Genomic DNA, 22760 nt, shown 5'->3' with positions numbered 1-22760 from the left:
CCATGTTTGTGCTACTTATTTCACATTTTCTCCATGACCCTCCATCAAGGCTAAAGTACAAAAAGGGGAAGTTTACAGTTCATTGACTACATTCTATCAAGCAGTACTTGCTTTTACAAATGCAAAGACACTGCAAACACTGTATTCTTGTACATGTTTAACATTCCACCTCATTAGGGGAATGGCTCAAATTCCCTGGTGTTTGGCTGATTCTCTTCCCATGACAAATCCTTTGCTCTGACTGAACACCAAGCAGCACAGAAAGACTTTGCTGTGAGCTGTATCCATACTACCCTGCATTATTTCACCACTGTGTATTCAGTCAGACCACATTTCCACATGAGAAAACAAAGCATCTGCTTCAGCACACTAACAACCTCCTGCATTAACCTTCCCTTTTGATTTTATCCACAGACACTACAGATGGGGATAAAGCATTTCTCAGGGCTCTTCGTGATGCTGTGCATTGGCTTTGGTTTGTCCATTCTCACCACCATTGGGGAACACATCGTGTACAGACTGGTCCTGCCACGAATCAAGAAGAAATCCAAGATGAAGTACTGGCTCCATACCAGTCAGGTATGTGTTCTGAAGAGACCCTGTGAAAGTTGTGTGGCTGACTAAGAAAGCCTGGACAAGAACAAGGTATAATATGGTCTGAGAGCACTGACAGTTGGCATTTGAATGGTGACAGTGGCTCCTGGAGCTTGAAGAGGCTGACCTAGGGATAGAATGGGAAGCACAGAGGAAATTATTTAAATTTTGGATGATGGAAGCAACAGTGTTGTTATCCTGAACTGGCAAACCAGAACATTTTATCTCACCGTTACAAGTTTCCAAATCTGTGAGGCATGCAGGAAATGATGGGTAACCTCCCTCATTATTCTAGAGAAACTAATGGGACAGAATTGCTCTGGATGTTTGCTCTAAAGGATGAAGTTACTTTACAGCAAAAGGCACAAAAGGAAAGAACATCCATTGTTTTAAAGCAGCACAGTGGGAGAAATATTTTAAAACTAATTTAACACCAAGGACTGTTCCCAAACTATTAATCAGACTTTCAGCTTGCCCTTCTTTGAGAACATACAGGAAAATAAAACTGTTGTAATGACAAAGCACAGACAATTGCCTGTATCCTTCAATATGCAAATAATTTATGCTGAAATCCATCAGACAAAGCCCAAATTGTTTACCTATTTGTGGAGCCATTTTTAATCTTACTTTTACTAACTTATGTTCCTCTTTTTCCTCTAGAGATTACATCGTGCTCTGAACAGTTCATTTATTGAGGAAAAACATCAGCCTAAGAAAAAACGAGTAGAAAAGAGGTAGGAAGTTCTCCATGCATTAAAACACAAACTATAAAAATTACTTTGAAATTAAATACCTTCTGTTTGGATATATAGTTATGAATCTAATACACCCCAAAGGTAATAGAATTAAAAAAAAAAAAAAAAAGGAAACAAGATAGAAGTGACAAATGAGGGAGGCAGAAATTTATTTTTTCTAGTATTAAATCTAGCAATCTTGTTCTTTCGTGATTTTGCATACAGCTAATAAAAATCCTCCCATTCCAAAGAGAGGCTTTGCAGTTGAAGTCCACTGCCCTTGTGTTTAGGGAGTGAAGTTCAGGGAATCAATGACTCCTGTGCCAAAGCACTGGCAGGTAACCAGGGCTCCAAGAGGCAGAGCCTTTAGAGAGAAAGACAGATCAGGCATTCACATGTCTGAAAACTCCTTCAGCTCTCTTCTTTTGTAGAATGAGAAATAAGAAAGCTGAGGAGGGGCAAATGCAGTCCTTTGAAAAAATATTGTGTCTAACAAGTCCTGTGGGAGAAAAAAGTAGGTAACAACATGGCCTTGTTTTCATAGCTGTGTCTTCTGCAGAGGAGACAATGGGATGTACAGTTTCCAGGAACACAAGGCATTATATGGAATGGTGCATGTCCTCAGCAGCTCTACTGGTGCACTTTGTAAGGACACAGACAGCAGCACTGCTTTTCTACAGAGAAGTTCAGGCACAGAGTATAGAATACAAAAGGTTTTTCAGAATGTTACTGGATGGTTGGCCTGACTCAAACCTACAGATATCAATATATGCTGTGTTTCTTTGATATTCCTCTGCTAAAGGCAGCAAATATAAAGGAGTAAGCATCTCTAAGTTCCTAAGCTGCGTTTATACATGCAAGTGTCTAAAAATGCATGTAATTTATCTCCTCTGTTCATTCCTTCATCTTATCAAAGAACACCATGTATGGAACCTCCTTGCACACAACCACTCCTGGCTTTTGATCTGTGAGCAGCAGGAGAGGCCATGAGTGCTGCAAAATGTTTCCTCCTGCTGCACCCTCCTTGCTGGGTGAAACAGGAAGAGATGGTGCATAGGCCCCCTAGGCAATGGCTTACAAAAAGATCTGTGCAAATTATCTTCCACCTTGGGAGAGTGAAGATGTACAGCAGTCCAAAACCTTCTGCCCACACAGCAGTCAGCCCCGGGTGTGTGCATGCACACCCACCCACTGTCCGTGCTCTTCTCAGCATCTCAGGGCTGCTGTTTGCACAGAATTGGGATGAATTTAACTCGACAGACCCACGAGTGGGGTGTCCAGCTTGTCATGAACACTCATGTGGCAAGGCACAACACAGAGCTCTCAAATCACATTATCACAGGTCCTTTCATTCCTGCTGGGCACTGAGGAACTCCTAAAAGCATCAAAGACACAGAAAAGAGGTGGAAAAAATTGGCATCGTGCTAGTGCTGGTACCCTCATGGAAGAAAATCTGTTGGGTTTCTTAAGGTCATCAAAAACTACAAAAGCTGCTCAGCATCAGTAGCCCAGTTGTAAATGGTTTTATTGACTTGGTGAAACTGGAGTGCTAACTGTGGACTCTGCTTTTTTTTAAAGTCAACTGCCTAGACTTGAGAGTCGTCCTATCTTTTATTTTGAAATATGAGAAAATAGCTGATCTGTAAAAAAATAAACAACTCAACATACACATCCCTACTGGGATTCTCTGAGCTCTCTGGAGCATGATCCAGGCAAGGGCTGCTTCTCCTGCCTGAAACCTCCCCTTCTGCCTCTCTTCCAGCACATCTCTTGGAGAACATCCCCAGTCGCCATCTCCTTGAACAAAATTTCCACTTTCCAAGTTCCCACTTTGCAGGCAGGTGAGAAAAGGAGCCACCCCTTAAACCAATTGCTTTCAGCAGTCACGACCCTGAAATATCCATCTCCTTCCTTAACCTGCCACTGGGAGCTCCCACCAAGAGGCCTTTTGTCCAAGGATAGCCACAGAAGAGCTCGAGGATGGAGCAGTTTGAAACACCACTCCTTCAGAGATTAAACTGCCCTTTATCAAATGAACACACACCAACCTGTCTCACAGGGAAAGCAGGCAGGAAAGAGAAGCTCCTCTCCCACAACAGCAAACTCTGTGCTTCCTTCTGTTCCAGCTGGAGAGTGGACGCCATGGGCTGTTCCTCAGTTTGTGAAGGAACCCTGGGAATTGGCCTGATCTGGGAGGGCAGCAAAGGGAAGTCCCCCAGAGAGAAGGAAAATATTCTCTAGAATCAATAGATTATGAAAATATTTCTGCAGGAAAAAAAATTGAAGCATTTGAAAAATTCCCAGATGGGAATTTGTGCCCCAATTTTACAGTCCCTAAGTCTCTGTGGTGTTTCAGGAAGCTCAGAAATGAACCTGCAAGGCTTGGATAAGCATAGTTGGTGTCCATCCCCCAGAACACAAGCAGCTCCCCAGTAAGACTTCAAGACTAAAGGACAAAGCTTCCCCCTCCAGCTCTCCACAGCAGCTCTAGGGAGTCTCTTTCCTTCTCCGTGAGAACAAATGCCCAAGCCAGGACAGAGTAGTAAGACGTGAAGGACTAACACAGTAATAAACTTGCACATTGCAACCACAAAAGCTTTCAGAGGCTTTGAAGGGCTCAGATTTTCCTGACTTGCGGCTGAGTAATTTCATAACTGAAAAAAGGTTTTGGGAAGAAGACACTCAGGGTTCTGTTCTAGCCTCTGCTATGGTTAAATCACAAAAATTTGGTCATGTACATTAATGATTTGTGCTTTGCAAGAAAACATAATTCCAGGAATAAAGGAATAATATTTCTATGCAACATGTAACAGCAGTCTTATATTTTTGCAGTAGGATGGCTCACAGGGGAGGTCTGCACACACAAGAGCAGGCTCTGGTGTGGTATTAACTCTCCTCTCTCTATTCAGGGTCCATGGGGGGAACAGCCAGCATGCAGTGTGGAACACAGCCAACCTGGGCAACTGCCGAAAAAAATACATCTGCACTGATGAGGGGCAAAATGAGGTGACAATCCATCAGCACCAGGACATCCCCCTGCCACAGGGGAAGAGAGAGACTCCATCTTCCTTAACCACCAATGGGAAAGCAGAGTCCCTCAACACTGCGAGGACCTCGGTGCTGCAAGAGCTGACAGAGCTGGAGAAGCAGATTGAAATCATCAAGCAGGAGCTGCAACTTGCCATGGACAGGAAATCAGAGCTGGAAGAGTATGCACGGACAAACAGAACTGCAGAGCCCTAGGCCAGCATACCTCTGCCCTTCCCCTTTTCTCCCTTTCTCCCCTTCCTCTGTAAAATTTGTAACACACTTTTGTAATGCCAGAAAGGGGTGCAAAAATAAACCAGGCAATAAGCTCTTCAGGAGAGCAGAATTGCAGCAGCCCACAGCCACTGCCACCCTTCTGAGTTCTCTTCCTTTCACAGCAAGTTTCTTATTCTCCCAGAAAACACCAGCCATTTCCAAGGGACTGGAGAGACAAGGAGCATCCCAATGAGAGTTCCTTGTTTCTTCACCTGACAATACAGTGAGATTCCACTTTTTTAGCCCTTTCTGTGCATTAATTAAAAAAAAAAGAAAAAGATACCAAAAAAAGGTTTCAACTGTTCATTGGCAGTATGTCCCTTTGTTGGCACATTTTTGTTGTGTTCTGTGTGGGTCTAGTCTCTGTTCATGTGAAGGCTCCTCACGGATGCCTCTTTACGGCAGGTGCTGTTCTGTGTTGGCAGTCCCTTCCCTCCTGGCACAGGCTCACAAGACAAATTCCTGGTGGCAAACCCACCACACGCCATTCCTCAGCTCTGTCAGCACAAACGGAGGTGTGGCTGCTCTGAGGCTGTGGTGAAGGAACTCACACTTAAAATAACTTGGCAAAAACCAAACTACCACTTCTGTCTGCCTGTGAGCCTAGGCTGGGCTTCCACTCCCTCCCAGAGAGAAGCCGTGCAAACACTGCACTGACAGCTGAAGGGATGGATTCACAGTGGTATAGGACAAGGATGAGAAGGGAGAGAGGGCACTATTGTAAATCAATATTTACCTCAAAAAGTGAAATATTTGCCAGTGTGAAACTACTCCCTTAATATTCTCTGTCTTAAGATGACAATAAGGTCCTTTCTCACAGATGAGGTGACTAAAGGGGCTCTGGACCATGATTTATTCAGATACCAAGGTCCCATCAAAACCAAAAGGAGTCACCAAAAGGAGTCACTGTGGATGAAGAATGAGAATTGTGATTTCAGCAGCAATGTACTGAATGGAGCTCTCTCCCTTCTGGGTGATGAGGGGAAGAAAGTGTAAGCTGTTCAGCATCTGAATAAACACTGCATCAACGCAACTGACTGTGTTTTTTAAATACGTTTTCTACCAATTTCTAAAAACCATTTCCCAACGCATCCCGTATTACAGAGAAAAAGAAAGTTTGTAACACTGTCTCTTAACGCTGGTCTCCCAGATAAGTCAGCAAAGTAATTTTTCCCCTCCCTGTATCTCCTGCCACCTGCAGAAATGTTGCCCGGGGTGTTCTTGTTAGGTGTAGTTCAAAGGCTGCCGGCGGATTGAGGAAGACGTTCTACCTATTTGCATCTGTAACCTTTGAAAAGCCCTTGTATATGAAAAGCTGTGCATCAGCACTAAAAGCTGATCACAGTGAGACCCAGACTAATTAGCCTCAAGAGCTGTTTGTTCTCTGCTCAGGGCTTGTTCTCTGATTTTGTGTGTCTGCTCCTTCCAATGCAGGAACACGGGGAAGAGAAATTAGGACATAAAACAGAGAAGTGGGATCCACAGGCCTGCACCTTCGTAGGTGTAATAGACCTGGGATGTCCCCACATTCCTGACAAACATGATGGGCAAGGCACTGAGGTTACTTTTGTTGCCTTCCCTTCCCCTCCCTCTGCCCTTCAGAGAATCGTTTCCTAGAAAGAGCTTTTTCTTTGTGTAGCATCTGGTACCTTACAACCTCCAACATGACTTGTTTAGAACACATGAATATTGCTCTTTTCATTAAAACACTAGGAAAGAAGTATTTCAGGCCAATTTTGTAAGTATTTTTATCAAGGCTTTTATGTCCTTATCTCTACACACGAGCCCAGAAACATATTATTAAAAAAAAAATTTAAATGTTAATCATATCTTAAGCAAAAATATTTTGCTCCAAACACCAAATCCTTCAACAAATCAGACTTCATCTAAAAGCAAAAATATGAATAGAAAACTGTAAATCATCTAATAACTACTATTAAGCAAGTATTATTTCTGGTGGTTGTCTGAGGAGCTTCTCCCATGTCAAATGCAAAATACGGATTGCTTTGAATTAGTGCATCACCAACTATGCCTTTTCAGGAAAGACTCAACTTACTGCTGCCCAACAGAGACATACTAGTTTCTTGTTTAGCCACTGCTCCAGCCTGATCCCCTGGGGACAAGAGATTGCTGTGGGTTTCTGTGGGAAAGGGAGTGTGACAGGCACATCAATGCCTGCAGACTGTGGCAGAGGGGGGGATCTGCTGTGACAGCAGGTGCACGGGAGACTGGAGATGAGTTTTTTTCTTTCTTGTCTAAGACACTGAATTTAGAGAATGTTTTCATAAAGAATACCATCACCAGTTTACTTTTTTTACCCCTTATACTTACTAGTAAATTGTAATTATTTCCATACATTCTGTTTCTCGCTGGTTTAATTAAAAGCACAGAGAAACTCAGTTATTTCAGAAATGAGCTTGAAATAAGCTTTTATTTTAAAACAAAACTAAGACTTTTTTCTTGCTAAGGGAGAACAGGAGTTTCCAAAACTCCTCCGTGAAACTAATACAAATTGTTTGAAGTATCCATTTCCTGCCAGGAGCAGAGGGATGCCAACCTGGGCAGAGTTCACACAAAGCTCATTTCAGTAGAAAGGTGATACAAGAGTGACTGGGGATGGACAGAGGGGCTTTGCAGCTCGCTGGGGCTGCAAAGTTCAGGCTGCTGTTCACAGCTGTAAAAGAACTCCTGCTGCTGTAGCAAAGCTGTTTGAAGATGCAGACAGCTTATTCATGAGCCAGGTCCTGGTGTCATGAAGAAGCATCTGTACCCCAAAATCTACCAGCAGCATTACCACATCATTCCTTAGCCAACTTGCTGCCAGAACCTGTAATCCCAGGAGCAATTTCCAGGGAAAGGGGAGAGGGTTCTACTCTCATTCCTTCTAACAGCTCTTACACCATGGCAGGAACTCTCAGCAGCCCAGGTTCCCCTTGGAAAGGCAGGATGCAGTGTTCCTTCTCACTTTTCAGGATTCCTCAAAATTTACAAGGCTTTACTCATATATTCTGAATGTTTTCACCAAGATAATCAATAGTGTCAGAGCCTGTGATGAACTCCTTTTACTTTGTATCTGGTATTTCCTGCAGGGAGGGGATGGAGGAAGGCAGGAGATTCCATGCTTCAGGGAAGGGACACCCATGAGACAAACCTCTGAGACGTGCACCTTCCATGCAAATTAAGTTTACAGGGAAAACACTACACCCTAGGAAGAAATGTCACAAATCAACTTCCTGTTTTGATTTTAGGAACAGGCTTCAAATGCCCCAAGCACATGGAGCACTGAGACTCTAAGCCACACCACATCCCTGCCAAAATTCCCAGAAGTCATGACAAAATGGCTGCATAAATAATGCAGCATCCTGGCCCTCCTGTTGTGCCAGGAATAAGCTACTGAGGATAGAGCCAAAGGGACAAAAGTTGTTCTAGCTGAGCATATTTTGAAAGGAGAGGAAGGAAGAGACCAAGTGTCTCTACTGTAGAAATTTAAAGCTTGTGAGAAATGTTTCCAAGAACTGGACAAAGGATGGGAGAGCAGACAGTACCAGAGGCAGGAGAACCAGAAAATAAACCAAAGAACAGCTTTAATAAGAATTTGTATATAACAAGGTTAATCTTTGTGGTAAAGCTGCAGCAAAGGAACCACTAAAAGTCCTTTCCTGAGAAGGACAATGACAGCAATGCTTCAGCCTAGGGGAAGGTGAGGACATCAATCAGGGCTCATCAGTGGAATGCTATTTTCTAAGGGTCTCCAAGATCTCTCTCCTCTTGGGGATATTTAGATGTGTTTGTTTGGGGTAGGGTTTCCTGGTGCACCTGACTCAGGAAGGTGCACAGGTACCTAAGGAATTGCTCCACTGAGTCTACAGATTAATTTCCTTGGTCTCTATTGGGCCTGTTAATTGGGAAACTCTTCCCTCCCAGGAGCAGTGCCATTCCTTGATGGGACTTAATTAGCATCCAAAGCAGAGCCCTCAAATAAAGCTCTCACTAATCTCTGCGGCAGCTCAGCTTCCATCCCACCAAGGCAGCACTTCAGCTGCATGTTCCCACCTTGGCAGTGTGAAAGCAAGGGATGAGACATTTCCTCTCAGGCACAAAGAGCACACAAAAACTGAGGGCAAGACCAAAGGGACAGGGCCAAGAAAGGAAGCAAGATCCAGAGTGTGTTTCTTTTGAGAGCCTGAAGGCTCCTCCCAGAAGACACTGCAGCTCAGGCAGCAGCAGCTGAGAGGGAGGGAAGGAGGCTGGCTCAGCACCAGCAGGGGCTCTGAGAGGGCCTCAGCCAATGTAGATCCTGTGGAAGTCGTTGGCCCCGAAGGCTGCATTGCACTTGGGGCACTTGCGCTGCCGCGTGTCGTAGCGCGTCTTCACACACTCGAAGCAGAAGACGTGGAAGCACTTGGTGAGCACTGCGTCCTTCTTGCGCATGTTGCAGCACGGGCACGTCAAGCGGGCCTACAACACACACACACACACACACACGCAGACACACAGAGCTCTGAGGGGCCCTGCAGGCCAGCTGCTGTGCTCAGAGATGTCTCAACATGTAGGTACTTCCATTCCTCAGAAGGACAATGTGGTTTCTCCAGTGCCAGAGTACAGACGAGAGATGTCAGACACTGAAAGTGTGCCTACACACCTTCTGACTAAAGTAAAAAGGGAAGCTGATGGACACAGATACTCACCTTGTAATCCTTGATTTCCTCCATCAGGATCTCATCACAGTTGGGAACCATGTCAGGCTTCTTTGTGGTCTCCAGCTTCCTGCACAACCTAGAAATATCTTCCTTCAGGAAAACAGGAGACCGAGTGAAGGAGCAGTACATTCTCTGTCAGCTTCTTCAGGGACCAAAGAGAATGTGCACCTGGCTAAGTCATGCCAGCCATAGTTTCATCCCCTATAATCCAAGAGACAACATGATCATCTGATGCCACAAGTACTGTCAGTTATCAGGGGACAAAATCTGAAAGAGCCAAGACCTGATGAAGCCAAAATCAAAGTGAAACTGGATACCAAGAACAGTTCAGCTCTGCAAGCTCAGTGTACAAGGAGAAGGACACTAAAGCAGACAGATCTTGAAGGATTGTGCATAGGGTATATACCTCAGCCCTTTTGAAGTTGAACATCTCCTTCTCTCTAGTTACTCTGTTTTCCACAATCTCCTCCTGAAAATCATGTAACTTCTTCTGAGCCAGCTCTAGCTGGGCCTTCAGATCATCTGCAAGCTGGGCTGCATCCATGGCCTCAGAAAGAAAACCAGTTTATAAGGACCAAACACAGAAGAACAGCTCTAATGGTTTCTAGTCCCTCATTATTACCTTATTATCAACAAGTTCTAATAATTTAGCTTCAAGATTCCTTTGGGCAGAGCCAAACCTTGGCACACTGCAATGCACATCTCTTACAAAAACACAAATGATCATCCAATTCTCTTCTTAACGTATTTTCAGCCTTCCAGCTTCCATGTCTTCTCTATTAAAATGTTCAGAGGCATTTCTATAGCTGACCTAGACAGAACTGCAAGATACCTATTTCTAACAATCTCTCTTCACCAGTTCTCTTCTCACTTTATAACCAAGTGCCCTTAATACCACAAATCATCATATTAAACACAGGTGACTGCTGAATTCTCCTCTTCACAGGGATATTCCTGCTTTCCTTTCTGCCTGGTTTAATGTAATTTCTGCATTTCTACTAAATTTTAACATAATGACTGACAGAAAGAGAAATTTTAAAAAACCCCAGAGGTACAGAACTGAATTCTCCTTATAAAGATAGTTAGCAAATGATTGTGACTAGCAGCAGAAAAACAGACACATATATACATGCATTCAGCTTAAAACCAATTAGGGAGGAGAAAAAAAAGCTGTAAACTAAAGACCACTTCTTTCAAAACAAACTCACGTGGATAAACAGAATTCAGAGGTGCCTCAAGACAGTTCCCAGCATCAGATCTCTGGATTTAGGTTATCAAGACAGACGTTTCTTATAACCGGTACTGACCACTACGATGAAATTTGGATTATTCTCTCCATGATATACTTATCTACCACAGAGCCACAGCTTCTTGTGTTACCACCTTTAAAACATCACAAACTCATAGGCTGTTTCCTATCTAGCCATCTCCCACAGTGGGAAAGACAGAAATTCATTGACTCTTTCAAGAGCCTCTCTCCCCACACAAGTTCCCTGATTGTTTCTGTTCTCTGGTTCTACTTGCACAGGACGTGGGGAAGGTGGAGGAGGGATCACTACTTGTAAAGAGGTGAAAAGAGTTTTAACCAGACATGGTTATTAAAATGGACTCAAAGATCAGATCGGGACACGGGCAGGAAACCATTACAATTTCCAACGGTGGCCACACGGTGTCACCAACGCACTGAGCTGCAAGCGGAGCCACAGACTCACTGAATTGTACCTGGTGCAAAGCGTAACACAGCTGAAGAGCAGGCTCAGAACTGCTAATGAGGTTTTCTGCAGACACACTACTGCAAAGCTGAGGGCAACCATCCCACAGAACACCTTCGCCCTCACACGGCTACAGATGTCTCACCTTGAGCTTTTCATTCTGTGTTGTTACTTCCTCAAGATCCTGACGTAGTTCCTCCAGTTCATTAAGGCGATTCCCAGCAAGCTCTTTATTCTCTTCCAGCTCTGCATTCATCTCCTCAAACTGTTGGGATAAACTGCTTGTAAACCCTACTGTTAATGTGTCTCCTGAGAAAGCTAATGAACTATCTGTTCATGCAGTAACAGCAATTACAGACTGAGCAGTCAGGTAACTTGACCAAGCGAGTCTAATTCCATCAGGTGTTTTTTAAGTAGAAAACTCATAGACAGACAAAGAGTCACCCAGCTTTGTGGTACAGGATCCAAAAATGATCTAAAATAAGTATCTAAATTCTGTTCAAATTGTGGCCCTTGTTCTCCTTGGCTGTATTCTTGCCCTTGCCCACAGCCAAGCTCCTGACCTCACCTTGCGGGCATTAATGGTGATTGTTCCCCCATAGAGGCTGCTCCCAGCTCCATACACCTTGTAGCCTTTAGAATTTACCTGCAAAAAAATGCAAGAGATTTCCTCAAGACCCAGTGAAATACTGACAAGAGTGATGCAGCAGATGCAAGACCAAAGGAGGTACACAGCAGGGTCTCAGCTCTCCCAGCAAAGTCCCAGAGAGGATGTCACACAGCAAAGTCCTAGAGAGAATGTCACACAGCAAAGTCCTAGAGAGGATGTCACATGCCCATCCAACACCACCCCCATTCCCAGGTTTCCCAGCCAGTGCTTACTCGTTCCAGGACGTCAGCCAGGTGGCGGTTGAGCCTCTGCTCCCTCTTGCGGATCTTGTCAATGTCCCACTGAAGGTCGTCAATCATGGTCTCCAGGACAGACACTCGGGATTCTGCTGTCTCCACCCTCTCTTGCAGCTTGGAGAACTGCAATCAGAGGAGTGCTTCAGCCTGCACATTGCATAGTGCCAATTTTTTCCTGATGCTGCCAGGAGTCATTTCTCTTATTCATCATGTGCTTCTCGTCTTTTGCTGTGGTGACAGACTATTCCATGAACTGTCCTGAATTTTACACTGGCCAAATCTCAAGACACCAATAAAAATAAAACAGAAAATGGAGGAAGAGCAGGAAGCCAGTAATATCTGGCAGAACACAGAGGCAGCCACCTCAGCTAATTCAAAGGCTTTTTTGATTTTAATCTTTTCAATCCCTATGTCCATCTACTCTACACAGCACCTAAGTGCTCAGAGGTCTAACGCTCGGCAAGACCAGCATTAAGACAATTTTTAAATGAACTGAAATCTCTCAAACAAATGCTGCTAATAATGTGAATCCTTTAACAACTGGGATCATCCTGTAACTGATAACATTACACTGCTAAACAACACAGAGAAACCAAGTAACTGAGAATGACAGGGATGTCACCTCCACTGTTCCAGGTATCTACACAGCCACCTCAGCATCATCTGCCCCTAGTTCCTCTGCTCTCCCCTCTCCTTAAAAGTTAAATCCATTCAGTTCACCGACTTGCTTCTAGCCTTTCCTTTAGTGATGTAACAAGCAAATCAATCTGATTTATATGGAAAATCTATGTACAGCTCTCCACAACAACAACCTTTTTCATAACGTTCAAACCATGTTCCTCCTGTGCCTCTCCAAGGAAATGAGCTGCTTTCCAATCTATGGAACTATAAATGATGCTAAGCAGGTCCCCAAAGCAGATTTCTTTCTCTTTCCTTTTTATACCTCCTGAGACATGACTCTGTGCTTCTCCTGAAGAACATCAGCCAGTTCCTGCAGCCGTCCATTCTCATGTGACAGGTAGGTATTCAGCTCCACTACTGCTTCTTCCATCAGTGAAATATCTGAAAGGTGCACAAAGAAAAGGAAATTAATGGAAATCAATGAAGACTGATTTTAATTCCTGAACAGCAAAGAGAGAAATAAGAAAACAGAAAAGGAGATTTCTGGTCTAACTTCAGTTTACTTTTATCTCTCCCATGCATGCTTCCTGAGGGCCTGATCTCCATCCACAGAGAGCTTTGACCTGCACTCCATAAGCAAAAGGCTCTGCAGTTTAACAGTGCTGCCCATTTCTGACTTGGGGGCCATCCCCTCTCACCAGAGATCACTTCAGCTGTTCTGTGCCAGCAACCCAGAGCATGCCCTTGGAACCCAGGGACACCCCAGTGCTGCCCAAGTTCATGCATAAACCTGCTGCAACAGGTGGCCCAGGGTGACACACCAGGCCAACACACCATGACACCACGTGACAACAACAGCACCAGGGTGACAAGTGAAACTAAAGCACCTGAGGACAGGCTCTCATGGCACCAGTGTCAAAGCTACTACAGTTTATGACTGCCAGCCAAGGACAGCAACACTTCCCTACACCAACGCCAGGCTTGGTCAGAGCACACAGAAGGCACATCAAGCATGAGCTGATATTCCACACAAGGCTTCTTTCAAAAGATTAAAAATCTAACCTTAAGCTAATGATGATTGTTCCACAGTCATCTGAGTCTGAAGTGAATCTGCTGCATTAATTTTTAGAAGCTGGTCATTTGGCTTTTTCTGCAGAACTCTGCTACATTCAAAACTGACTGCTACACTAAGCACACCACACCATGAGATGGGTACAGTTTTGCTCAGCACTCAGTGGAAACTGAGCAGCTTGTTATTCCTACACCTTCTACTAAACTACAAAGAAGGAGTCCACCATCAGTTTGCAACGCTGATTTCACTTCTTTACTTGTAAGCATAAAGCATTTCATGTGGAGGCTGAGGACAGCTGGCTGAGAAGGTTCAACTGCTCTCTGACTTCTCAGGCACATGAACACAGTACTGGCAGAAACAAGCTGCCCAATACTCTGGGCAGAGCCCTCAGCATTCAAATACAGAGGTAGCTACAATGGACTTCTGGCACATGATCCTTCAGAAAAGGTTTGGATAACAAGAGTTTGGAAAGTCAAACAAATTCATTTTGGGAAACACATGCATGTGAGAAGGACTAGATCTTAATGTCTACAATGCAGGATCAGGTCTAAGGTGGGGGCAGATAAGCATTCTTGAATACCTGCCACCTTGGTCATACCTCCACTACTCAGCTTGTGAGACAGCACATCCACCTTCTCCTGCAGCTTGTCATACATTGTCACAATCTGGGCAACAGCACGGCGGGAGGACTCCACACGCTCCTGCAGCTGAGATTCTATCTCCTCACTGGTACTGCTAGCTAGAGTGGCCAGGAAGGAGAATGCTGGCTCCAGTCCTTCCCCTGGGAACATAAAGAGGTGAGAAGAAGTGAGTGTGTTCCAGAAGGTAGCATATCACTGCTCTTTACAATCACAAAAAAAAGTGTCAGTCAGCCTTTAGAAATGGGTGTCAGCATTGTCCATAGCTGAAATCCACCTTTCCCACTGTCCCCAGACAGGTGCCTCACCTCGTTCCCTCTCATCTTTGCGCTCCTGGTTACTGTCAGAGTCTGGTTCAGGTTCTGGCACCACCAGTGCTTTTCTTTCAGACAACAGGTCTCCAAGACCTTGGTCCAGGTCGAAGCGTTTAAGGATGATGCGGATATTTTCATCAAACTGAATGATGGGACAGGCAAGGCCAGACAAGATAAAGAATGGATGTGAACAAAAGGACTGCAGTGGTTCAGGGGAGACAAGAAAACTGCATATGAAGTAACAAAAGCTGTTACCAACCTGATTCCAGTAGCGGTTGATGATCAGCAGAGAGGCATCGTCAGTGGCCTGCCGACGCTCCAGCTTCTCAATGTGCTCCCGCAGCTCATCTTCGATGGCCTGGCGCTGGTCAAGCATCTCCGCGAGCTTCCGGTTCTTGGTCTGCAGGGTCCGGATGTCCAGCTCCTCCTGGGCACAGGCACATGGCACACAGGCCAGGTCACAGAAAGACTCAACCTGATCCCAGAGACATTTCTGCCTCCAGATGAAAAAAACCAAAAGGTGGAGTGGGGGTATGCAAGGAAGACATACCGTTGAAGAAACACCACCAAGTTTAATGGTCTCCACAGTAGTGCCCGAATCTTCAACCCCTGCCTTCTTTTCTGGAGGTGCAGAAGGGCCAGGCTCTCCAGCCGTCCGTTTATTGCCAATTCCAGACATGGTGGCTGAAGCGTACAGATTCCCACCTTCTCCAAGTTCTCCCTGAACATTAAAGAACACTATTAAAAAACCATCAAATACACATCCACGCGGTCAATTTGATTTGTGGATTTTAACATGCTAACCCATCACGGTAACAAAATGCCCAAAACAGAGAAGATAATGGAACCAGAAAGATTTTGAAAAATATTTGTTGGGAGGAATGGATTAAAAGTGGAAGACTGGTAAGGAGGACTGTAAATCATTCAAGTGACCTTGCAGCTGGGAATAACCCTTGACAAGCCAGTGATCCTCTGGCGCAGGCTGAGTTTAAGGGTGCCCACATCTCTAATACTACACATCTGCCCAGGTGTTGCTTTGGGGATCCCACAAGTAGCAAGGTAATGGAAATAAATCTATTCCTTGTGTTCTAACAGGGAGTTTGTGCCAGCCTGTGCTGACTCACACATTCTGGTCCAACACTAGCAGTAAAAGACACCAGCAGGACCTGCAGTGCAAGCAGAAAGTTCATGGGGAAAATATCCACTGCTCTGTGATACTAAAATGGAAGCACTGTACCTTATCACCCTCTTTGCAAAAAAATCTTCATCCAGGTTCACTCTCTGCTTTTCTGCATTAACAAAAATGAACCTGGTTAGACTTTGGAAAAAACTGAGACAGTGTGGATGTGGCACCAGTTCACTGCACAACAGCCAAACTGTTCCTATTGAATCTACACACAAAGCCAGTCAAAGCTGAGGGCAGCAACACCCTGGAAATAAATGAGCTCTGTATTGAGAGAGCTCACAAAACCTACAGAACTGAAAAGCAACTTGGAGCCAAGGCTTGCAAAGACCCATTCCAAGAGTTTTGCTGTCTACCAGGAGAGATGCAAACATTTTTCAAGACAACCTGCTCCTAACTCAATCCAGTCTGAAAAGCTCTGGACTAGAGAATCACAGAACAGCTGGGGCTGCAAGGGAGGACAGGAGGTCACCTGCCCTGTGCTCCTGCATGAAGCAGGCTCAGCCAAAGCAGGTCCAGTCCAGGGCCTGCCAAGGGCCCTGTCCAGGCAGCCTGAGCACCTCCAGGCACAGAAACTCAGCCATGGCTCTGGGCAGCCCCTCTAGTGCTTGATCATCCTCAACATTAAAAAAGGCTTTTCTCATGTCTGAACAGTATTTCCTGTAGTTCCCCAAAATATTATTGAGCACAATTACAAGTGTATCCTCAAAAGGCTTCCAACACAAATGGAGCGGCTGGAGATGAAACATGGAACCAATCAGATCTTCACTAGATGTGAGCTGCATCCTTCTCCCACAGCCACTGGTGCTGTGCCAGCCTCTAGACTGAATGAAACCAGAAGTGAATGAAGTGCAGACCGTATCAGTAAAACCTGACTTGTTCCATTTAAGCCTTTAATGGCATTGACAGTCAAACTAGGGGTTATGAACTGAACCTTCCAGTTCCTACCTGCTTTAATTGAGCAGTTCTACTGAAAGCAACAAGGCCATTGCCTTTTGTAGATGAAGCTGGTACACTGCTTTGCCAAATCTCAGCATTTCACAAGCACCTCAGCTTGGAAGTGCCCTTCATTGTATGCAAAATAGTATAAAGATTATTTCTAAGTGAGTTATTCAAACAGCACATATGGGTATCCTGTGAGATATCTTTTAAGAGAAAGATTAAATTACACCGCAAATTTAAAAAGACAACTGTCATGGAACCATTTTCCTTCTCTTAGCAGCAGCACTGACTTAAGCTGGAATTCCAAACTCAAGTTAGCTTGGTGGTAGAACGTTTACAGATTCCAAGTATGTGTATGGGTTTTACAGGCATTTGGAAAGCTGGGAGGAAAGCTGGGAGGGAGTGAAGTTTAGGTTAACTTGCAGGAAAAAAATGTTCCCTCCTGAAAGCTCAATTACTGTCTTGTTTATGGTGGTGAATGTGCCTAAAGAGGTAGAAATAAGAGCAGTTAAGGGATATCAGGCAGGGTTTTCAGAAGAAACAACAGGTAATCAACTGCTCGGTGGTGATGTTTAGAAAGCAGGCTTCTGCCAGGGGTTTCTGGGATCCTCCCTTTGCTCCCGGTGACCCAGCTGTTGCCAAGGGGAGGGGGAGGTGGTGATGCTGTTGCTGTCTTTTCCACCAGAGGAGTTGGAGATAATTAAAGGTAGTGAGGCACAAGCAAGAAGGAGAACTGATTAACAGAGGGCAGTAAACAGTGGATGCCAGGAGTTTTGACCCTTGCAAAGGGTGTTGGGACAGCTCCATGGGGTGAGTCATTGGGACTTTTGAGGACTGGCAGAGACATTCTTCAAGATGTACTGCCTTGGGTCTTTTTGTTTTAGCAAAACGAGCTAATGAGGGGTGTCTGGCTAAAATTAATAGCCAGACTACAAAGGAGATTGCAAAGCAGGGAAATGACCTTGGGCTCTATGTCCTTTCCAGGGATGTTGTGTATTTTACTGAGATGCCCTGGGCAAGAGGGCTTAGATGTTCTCTGGTAGAGGTATGCTGGCTGGCAGGGTGGCCAGAGGAGTTTCTAGCAGCCTCAGCAACTATTTGATCAGTGTGAGAAACGAGGCTCACTCTTTAAAATTTTTAAAGGTGTAATAAGGGATAAAGCAAAAGTAACAGCACTGGGTGCATAGCCACATGTGTCGCTGGTGAGGCAGGGATGGAAATGAAGAGACCCCATCTTCAGAAGGCAAAGAATAATCTTTATTAACAAGTATCATTCCTCTTTTATAACCAAGATCGCTAAGGTGAAATATGATTGCTCTCAAAGTGAAAACCTTTCACACCATTGGTGCACCATGAATAGCACACTGTGGTAGAACATATCTATAAACAACATGAACAGAAAGAGAGATAATAATTGTTTTCATTCCTTCTCCTAACTTTCCCAGGCTAGGCCTGGGAGAATTCTCTCTCTTTTCTCTCTGACTGAACTGAGAATATCCACACACATGCACACAGTTAACTATAACAACTCTTATATACTTTTTCATTGCATTAGTCAAATACATATTCATGAAAATTATGCATATTCAAACATCCCTTTGAGTATACATATTCCAGGGAATTCTTTATCTTAGCTCAACCCCTGACCTCATCTTCTTAGACTACATGCCACAATGCAGATGTGATTTTGAGAGTTATGGGCTACCCCAGACGGAGTCCCCCAGGGTAACCCTCAGTTAGCTGGTCAACGGGTGCCTGGATAGCGTAATTAAAATCCCCACCAGGAAGACGGAAGGACTCTTGAGCTGCTGGAATCCGAGTGGGTTCACTGAGGATTGATCAAAGGAGTAGGGACGCAGAAATAGGAGCAGGGAGACAACCACACTCAGGGAAAGCAGACTCCGAGAGCCCCAGAGAAGGAGGGGCCAGAGTCTATAACTGGGGAGGGAAGGAGTAACTAGAAGTAACAAATGATCCAATGGGAAGAGGGTGTAAGGGAGGAACAGGGATGGGGTAACATAAACTGGGCCAATGAGGGAAAAGGGAAGGAGTGGTTTACAGAGGGAACCATTAGGAACAACGAGAACAGGGGACTTTCCAGAACTTGGGGAGATGACAACCACAAACTGACAGGTGATGGGCATGTGCTCATTTGCACTGGGGTGCAGAGGACTCTGGGGAAATGCCTTCTGCTAAACGACTGTAGGTTCCCATGGCATTCCCACACTGTCTTCCCCATGGGCACATCCCACAGAAAGTCTTGTATTTTATTTCCTCATGAGGCCCCCTGGTCTGTGGTTAGAATTACTGATAGCCAAAGGGTCAGTGGTAGATTCCTCCTTGCTCTTTTGGTGTTACTTGCTTGGTTCTTTTCAAAATTATCTTATCATACAAGACGTTCTAGCCATTTTTAGAAGTACTTCCAATCAACATTAGCTATTTCACTACTTGTCAGTTAGTTACAACAATAAAGGCATTAGTTCTTATTTCACAGCTACAATTACTTCTGCAAAAGTTATAATACACATTACATAGCCTCTCTTTTAATATTTTGTGAAAGCATAAACTATAATATATATCACACTAAAATATATACAATCTACACAGGGATTAGGGTATTAACCATGAAAGGCTGACAAATTACACTGTATCAAAAGCAGTTAAAAAGAGATTACAGATTGTACTATATCAAAATAATTTACTAAAGCAAATAATAGCGAAAGCAAATAATTGCATAAATTATTGATAACAATCAGTTAACAAATGGTTTCTGAATATGGGATTGTGAAGGCAGTGGACTTGGAGGGGGGAACTCGTTTTACAGGGGGATCCTTCAAGGGATTACGGCTGCTTTGAGGTTTCAGTGGGACCTCCATACCCCCTGGCACCCTGAGAATTCAGGTCAAGTAGAAAGGATGAATGGAGGAATAAACACCCTTTGAAGCTGGTGACAGAAACGAAGATGCCATGGGTACAGCTTTTGCTTTAGCTTTGGCAAGAATGAGAGCCAAAGCCATGGGAATATTCAGTTATTTCCCTTTGAATTGTTTGAGGTTCTTACCTTGTTCATTTTCAAGGTGGCAGAGAGGAGAAGTTCTATATTTAAACCAGTATGTGGCCAGTATGCCATGTCTTGTGAAATCTCTTTGACAGGAAGCCCAGTTAGCACAGTCGCTGCCTTTGGACTTTGCTGTTCATAACATCCAACTGGGATTTCAGGGAGAGAAGCCAGGAGACCTGAACACAGATGGACCCATCACACTCGAGTCAAGGTCTTGAAAGGCCCAAAGATTTGGGCATCTCAGCTGGAACGAAAGCAAGGGAGACCTCGACTATCAGTAGCCATGGACAAGGACTTCTAGTGACTAATGGGTTAATATGAACTGTAATTATCTACTTTATTATCTGTATTTACTTGCCATATCTGATGCAGGGACGAGACATGGAAAAGTTGGCAGAGGGTGTTTCAAATGGTCCATGTTGTGAAAAAGGGTTAATAATAGCTAGGGTTTGTGAAGACAAATTGAGAAGTAAAAAGAGGAGGTGTAGCAGTCAGAGGCCCTGCAAGGCCTCCATGGCGGTTACTAGCCTAAGATAAGAAATGCAGTCATGATGAATGGACCAGAGCTGCCCCTCTTCTGCACATCAGACCCCTGTTATCTCTCTGTAAGGCTATAGGTCGTATTCTCCTTGACCCCAGCCACTGAACAAATCCCGATCTCCCAATAGCCCATTTAAACCCATACCTTTGCCCTGTTCAGCAGAAGAGCTGTCACTGGAACCCTTTGCAGAAGCTGCCAATAAAGACATCTCCACAGAACTCCACACAGCCTTCACCTCTCTCCATCCCTACGTCTGCTGAGGCACTTTGCGAGCACAGAGCTGAAATCACTAAGAGCTGAAATCACTCCACAAGTGCTCGCTAAAGTAGCCAGCGGCTCGGAGCTAGCCAGGGGCCCAGACAGGCTGTGCCTCATCAGCACAGTGCTATCCAGGACACCTACGGCGGCTGTTGCCCCGGGGGCCAGACGGACCCCCGGGACTCCAAACCGCGATAAGGAGGGATTAAGAGGAAAGATGTGTGCTATCATCTTTACTAATTGAATGGTTGATATTGATTACAAATAATTGAGTGGTAGAGACATTAATAGGGTCTTAATGTCTCTACTGACTTTGGGCAGCAGGTTTGTTGCAGAGCTCAGACAGTTTGGCTCCTGAGATAGACAAGTGGGTCTGCACATGCCTGAACTTCGGAACTTTGGGGTAGAACAGGAGGTTCGAGGGTGGATATGCGGTAGGCGGTTCGGGATGGCTGTACCTCAGGCAAAGAGGAAAGGCAGAGGAAAACATGCAGCCTGGAGTTTAGGATAAAAGGAGGCTGCGCCCTCCGAAACCCCGAGAGAGAAAACCCCACAGTTGTGTGCCCCGGTTGACTTTTCTCCCTTTATTCGAATAAAGTTGAAGGGACTCATCTGTCGCCTTTTCAGACATAAACCCTAGCGTTTGTGGATTTTCCTGACACCAGGAAAGCATGGAGTTTCCCCCTCTGGAGACATCCCAAACTCACTTGGCTGTGTTCCTCTGTCACTTGCTCCAAGGGTCTCTGCCTTGCCTGAGGGTGATCTTGTTATGAACAAGTTCATAAGTTAATGTGGTTAGAGCTGTTAAGGCACTTAAAGTTGTAATAAGCTAACTGTGTTGATAACTGTTAAACCCTTGTTGTACCCCCACTGTTAACTCCCTTACATGCACCCTGATTGTACCCCCCCCTTACCTGTACCCTTACTGAATCCCTCGGGTATTGCCTCTGCTGCGCCCCAAAATGGCAGCTGGAAACATTCCCGGGAATATGCAAATTAAGAAAAGCTCAAGAAAATCCAATGAAAGACCCTAGAAACGACGAGCCAGCCCAAAATTTGAAGAACTAAGTGACTGGACCTACTGGCAGGAAGTCCCTCTACTCCACCAACATGGTTTTAAAGGTCACCATCACCTGTAGAACTGGACTAGAATGAGGACCCTAGCCAATGAGCCAGAAGACATTTTCTTAGGTATGCCCATGAGGATGGAAGCCCCAGTTCCGCTGTGAAGCAGAACTGATCACCTCCTCCTTTGTGTCGCCAAAGGGAGCAGCGGCGGAGTGTGCAACCCCTCGGGCCCCCACCCAGAGCTGATCGCTCAATAAGGGCATTAAAAAGGAGCTGGTATCCTGGCCCATTTATTACAATCTCAACCTGACCGATCCTGTGATTCAGCTTGCCACACACACCAGCTGCTCCCACACCTCCTCCACTCTCCCACATCCCACAGGGGTCCTGCCGCTAAACCCGGCATCTTCCCACAGCCCCAGCCGGACATGCTGCGGGCCCATCCCTCCCTCTGCGGGTGTGCGCTGCCTCCAGCCCCCACCTGCCTCCATCCTCCACACAGCCACCTCCCGGCTCTCCCTGGCCCTGGCCTTCCCCACAGACCCACCACCGCCCCGTCCGGCCGCCCTTTCGCCCTCACCCATCAGTGGGGGCAAAGCCGGCACCAGCACTCCCACCAAAGATGGCGGCGTGGGCAGAGCTGCCCTCACCCACACACAGCCCCGGCGGAGCAGCCGCCTCCCTGCCCGCCGCTGGAGCCGTGTCTCAGCCAGACGGGGCAGGAAGGGTGTCGGAGATGCTGAATGTGGGCAAAAAGTTCTGTGCCAGACGTGGTGTGGCAGCAGGGTCGGGCAGTGATGGTCCCCCTGCATTAGGCACTGGAGAGGCCACACCTCTAGTGCTGTGTTCAGTTCTGGGCCCCTCAGTTCAGGAAGGACACTGAGGAGCTGGAGTGTGTCCAAAAGAATGTCTTCAAGTCTCTTCATCACTTCCCCTTCGCCCATTTGACCTGTCTGCTTGGAAGTGAGGAACTCTGAAACCCCTACCAAATAGGGAAGCTATTTAGACTAAGACCTTTTTCCTGACTTCGGCTATGCAGAAATGAGAGTGATTTTGTTTTCACTGGACAAAGAGCAAGAGCTTCCGATGGGATTTCTCAATTTGGACCTTTCT

At 45.4% G+C, this 22760-nt stretch overlaps 2 protein-coding genes across 2 annotated transcripts in view; one reads left to right on the top strand and one right to left on the bottom strand.

The window, feature by feature from the left end:
• The window catches only part of GRIN3A (glutamate ionotropic receptor NMDA type subunit 3A), a 66376-nt gene extending 60712 nt beyond the window's left edge, over positions 1 to 5664 (top strand). The window contains exons 7-9 of the mRNA XM_054002582.1: positions 415 to 579; positions 1255 to 1328; positions 4238 to 5664. Coding sequence (XP_053858557.1) covers positions 415 to 579; positions 1255 to 1328; positions 4238 to 4571 — 573 coding nt within the window. The 3' untranslated portion in view covers positions 4572 to 5664. The remainder of the gene's footprint in view (positions 1 to 414; positions 580 to 1254; positions 1329 to 4237) is intronic.
• Positions 5665 to 8198: 2534 nt separating this feature from the next.
• LOC128821480 (E3 ubiquitin-protein ligase BRE1A-like) lies at positions 8199 to 19801 on the bottom strand. The gene is made up of 13 exons (XM_054002583.1): positions 19781 to 19801; positions 15832 to 15883; positions 15145 to 15315; positions 14854 to 15021; positions 14589 to 14736; positions 14241 to 14423; positions 12893 to 13011; positions 11926 to 12072; positions 11612 to 11689; positions 11189 to 11308; positions 9738 to 9878; positions 9320 to 9421; positions 8199 to 9089 (listed from the first exon to the last, which is right to left on the bottom strand). Exons 3-13 carry the CDS (start codon positions 15271 to 15273, stop codon positions 8913 to 8915), a joined length of 1512 nt encoding a protein of 503 aa, XP_053858558.1. The 5' UTR covers positions 15274 to 15315; positions 15832 to 15883; positions 19781 to 19801; the 3' UTR covers positions 8199 to 8912.
• Between the last annotated feature and the right edge of the window lie 2959 nt (positions 19802 to 22760).

The sequence above is a fragment of the Vidua macroura genome, chromosome Z (assembly GCF_024509145.1).
Source record: "Vidua macroura isolate BioBank_ID:100142 chromosome Z, ASM2450914v1, whole genome shotgun sequence".
NCBI classification, from domain to species: domain Eukaryota; kingdom Metazoa; phylum Chordata; class Aves; order Passeriformes; family Viduidae; genus Vidua; species Vidua macroura.
The sequence above is the reverse complement of the archived record's forward strand: the minus strand, read 5'-3'. Positions and strand labels throughout refer to the sequence as shown.